At 37.5% G+C, this 3715-nt stretch overlaps 1 protein-coding gene across 1 annotated transcript; it reads right to left on the minus strand.

Annotated features, from left to right (window-relative positions):
• Positions 1–199: 199 nt before the first annotated feature.
• Positions 200–3715, minus strand: LOC21410718 (transcription initiation factor IIB-2). The gene is made up of 5 exons (XM_024177005.1): positions 3363–3715; positions 1895–1919; positions 645–774; positions 423–553; positions 200–292 (listed from the first exon to the last, which is right to left on the minus strand). Exons 1-5 carry the CDS (start codon positions 3713–3715, stop codon positions 200–202), a joined length of 732 nt encoding a protein of 243 aa, XP_024032773.1.

The raw sequence follows: 3715 nt of genomic DNA on the forward strand, positions 1-3715 counted from the left end.
GATCTACCCACAAATCTACCATACTACGCAAAGAAATTATGTCATCTTTACCAAGCAAACAGTTTTCAACTGCTAATAGTATCAGACTGGCGTCGGTGGAATTATAGTTAAGCATGCTTTTATATTGCAAAAATGAAACACAGTAGTTCACTAATGAAGTTATACTCCTGTTGAATAATACACCAAAGGAAAACAAAAACTACCTTATATCAAACTCTTCCGACTTCTGCACAGCTTCTTGGGCAGCTTTAACTGCTTGATTGTTCATCCCAAGATTGGAACAGAATCGCCTCTGAAAATTTTTATTGGAGACATATTCTCAGCAACACGGTAAGCAGTCAAGAGTGACCCTTTTTGGTAAAACACACACAAGATCTCCACAACTCGTTTTTAATTTAAGAGAATATAAAATAAATTCTGACCATAAAGTCCCCAGCATGTATTGTTCCCATCTCCACCGTCATACCCTTTTCCAACCCCAGCTGTTTCACGATGTATTCTTTTGCTCGGCCAATTTCCTTCTTTGTGGCTCCATTGGCGACAGAGCAAATTTCTATTGAAATCCACAGGTTCAGGGAAGCTCAGAGACAAAGGAAAAGATAATTCAGGAAGCAACCATATTTAAAAAGGATCATAAGCTGTACCCTTTACTGTTCGTGGCTTGTCTTCTTGTCGACAAGCAATGTACAAGCAAGCAGCCAATAAGGCATCCTGATTCCTTCCCCTACTAGATTTTTGATCTTCAACCCTCTTATATATCTCATTAGCCCGGTCCTTCAAATCAGTGAGAAAAGCAACATTACTACACAATATTCAGGAAGATAAAAAAATAAAAAAATAAAAAAAATAAAAAAAATAAAAAACCAATTATCCACTCTACCATTGGTCTATCTATGAGAGATTGAGTGCCAAAGATCCCATAAAAAATTTGAGGCACTTCCAAAATTTATACAAACAAAACGCTTTTGTCTATAATTGAACAGTTATACCCACAAAATTTCACGTACTATGCTCCTTTAATAAAGAGCAGAATAATTATTTGAAGTATAACAGAACATAAACAGGGCAATGTGAACTTGTACAAGAGTTTATGGAGAGACAAGAATAGGCAATATAAAATCTAAAGGACATTTTGGAAACGAGGACATAGGGCTTATTTGGCACAACATTTTGGAAGCTGCATTTGACTTTGGGGTGTCTTTGGATAACCTTCCACATGAACTTTTGCCCTCAAGAAGAGCCTTCTGGTCAAAACCACAAAATGTGGCTAGAAAGCTCTTCTAAACAAACTTTAAGACTTATACTAGGACTGCAATAAGATTTATAAACAACATTCCAACTTTTTTTTTTCTAATTAGAAAACTTAAATATCATTTTTGTCCAGTAAGTTCTTTTAAAAACTGCGGTTCCGATACACTAACTAAAAAACATCTTACTTTTCTTCTACTACCTAAAAGCACAAGCAAAAATTATAACGGACCCATGGGTGGTGATTTAGCACAAAAACCAGAACTGCTTGACTGCTTCATGTATACAATACTATTATATTTGTAACACAGCATTATTAAAGAAAACATATAAAGAATTCTTCCATTGATAGATCAGTTAATACTAAACTTGTCAAACATATCGCTTTATAACTCTACTTAATGAATTGAAGATGAGAGTATACAATGAAAAGGTAAAAGATTCAACAGCGGCTTTATTTCAATTGTGAATTGCCACTTCACAATCTTGTTTTGTTCAGAAATACCACACAAATTTCCAAGTAATAATGTTTACATTCATCATAAATGGTGATAATTAATTGCTAAAAACAATTATGCAGCAATTTAACACTGTTAAAAGTAAGTTAGGAACATAAGAATACTCTGACAGGGAGCAAATAGAATACCTTAATGGTTGCAACAAGTCCCAACCTGCAAGACAATGCCAATGCATTAGCTTTTTCTTTTTTCCTCTTTACTTGTGTATACATAGAACCATATTACATGATCTCTAAGATAACAAGAAATTATCTATATTTCTCCAATATTACCTTCATGTCACACCACATGCTTAAAAGAAGAAACTAGAATGTCAAGTTCTTTAAAATTCGTCTGTGTCACAGCATGCACTCAAGTAAGTGAGAAACCAAAAATGTCATGCATACATAATAAAACATCAAACAGGCCAAAAAGATAGGCACGTAAGCATGCATGTTAATGTACATAAGAAAGGACACATACTAACTTTGGTGCTGTAACTTCTAACTTTATCGGACAGAAAATTCTATAGTCTGACACGGATGGTGATTTTTCAAATGGACTCAGTTGATCTTGATCAATCCACCCAAGATTTATTTTTTCTTAGCCGAATTGAGACTGTAAATGAGACAAGCTAACAGCCAGCATATGAGAATAACGGTTTTGAATCCATGGAGTATGTATTAGGATAATATATACGAGTGAATCGCTTTCTTAAAGTTGATTTATTTCATTCTAAGAGAGTAGACATCGGTTCTAGTAAGCTAAATGGAGTAAATAAATGGTTGACCGTTGATGGCAAGATAAATTGAAACAAACGTAATTTTCTTTGGCACAGGACCAAAAATAAATAGCCTCATAGCAAGTCCCATGTATCAAACTCTAAAAAAATTTACGTTTATTGTGACATATTAATCTCATCTCCATCCTAGGCAACATCCATCATCCATAACTGTTCAATTCAGCAAGAGACTAAACTAAACTAATGCGCACAGAAACTGAACTTAAGCTCTTCTCTGTGGGTTCTCTTTTAAAATGACCAGAAATGCTAAAATCATTAAGTCCCTAGTTTCTTTCACTTTGTAACATAACTGATCGACAATCCTATTATCACCTTCTTTCACTTTGTAGCACTTAGGGTAACCAACTAGGGATTATTGAGTGTCAAACACCGAAATTCTAATCCAATTCCAACACCTGATCCACGATAAGAAAAACCCGTCTTGCAATACTTTCCATCACTATTCTCACAAAATAAATAAAATTTCAATCTTCAATTCTTAAGTCCCAACAAGGAGATAAACCAAGATCCAATCTTTCAATGATCTTCTATCCTCCCATACTTCCACAGCATTCAGGGTAAACCCTCTTTTACACTAATAAGTCTCATAAACAAGTGAAACATCATTCCGAAAACAAACCGGCATATCTGATCCAAACTCAACCCTAAATCAAACCCCACAATTCTACAACAACAAAAATGGCTCAAATTCATCCTCCAAACAGCACAATCCTAAACCAAAACCAGCTCCCAAGTCTCAGATTCCTAAGATTCAGCATTTCATCCAAAAACTACAATCACCAAAATGCAGACACGCACACACACCACCGCCTTACCTATCAGACATGGTAGCGATGGTCTTGAAGGCGACAATCAATCCCCGATCCGGATTGGAGCCGCGATTCTGCCACCGACCGAGCGACGACGACAAGAACTCTCCGCTGGCGCCGTTGGGCTTGGCGATCACCGTCGAAAGGCCTCCGTCGGCGAGGAGAGGATTGGTCGGTCCGCCGACACGGACGGGGTCGTTGTCGCCGGACTCGTTGGCGAACGTCCTCCACTCGGAGGTCTCATCAATGGAGTGAGATTCGAGCACCAAACCGCACTCGGAGCAGACGGTGTCCCCCGCCGAGTGGTCGAAGACGACCTCGGTCTGTCGCTTGCAATCGGAGCAGAAAGCGTCGGACAT

This window comes from Morus notabilis, unplaced genomic scaffold (genome assembly GCF_000414095.1).
Source record: "Morus notabilis unplaced genomic scaffold, ASM41409v2 C11484995, whole genome shotgun sequence".
Lineage (NCBI taxonomy): Eukaryota > Viridiplantae > Streptophyta > Magnoliopsida > Rosales > Moraceae > Morus > Morus notabilis.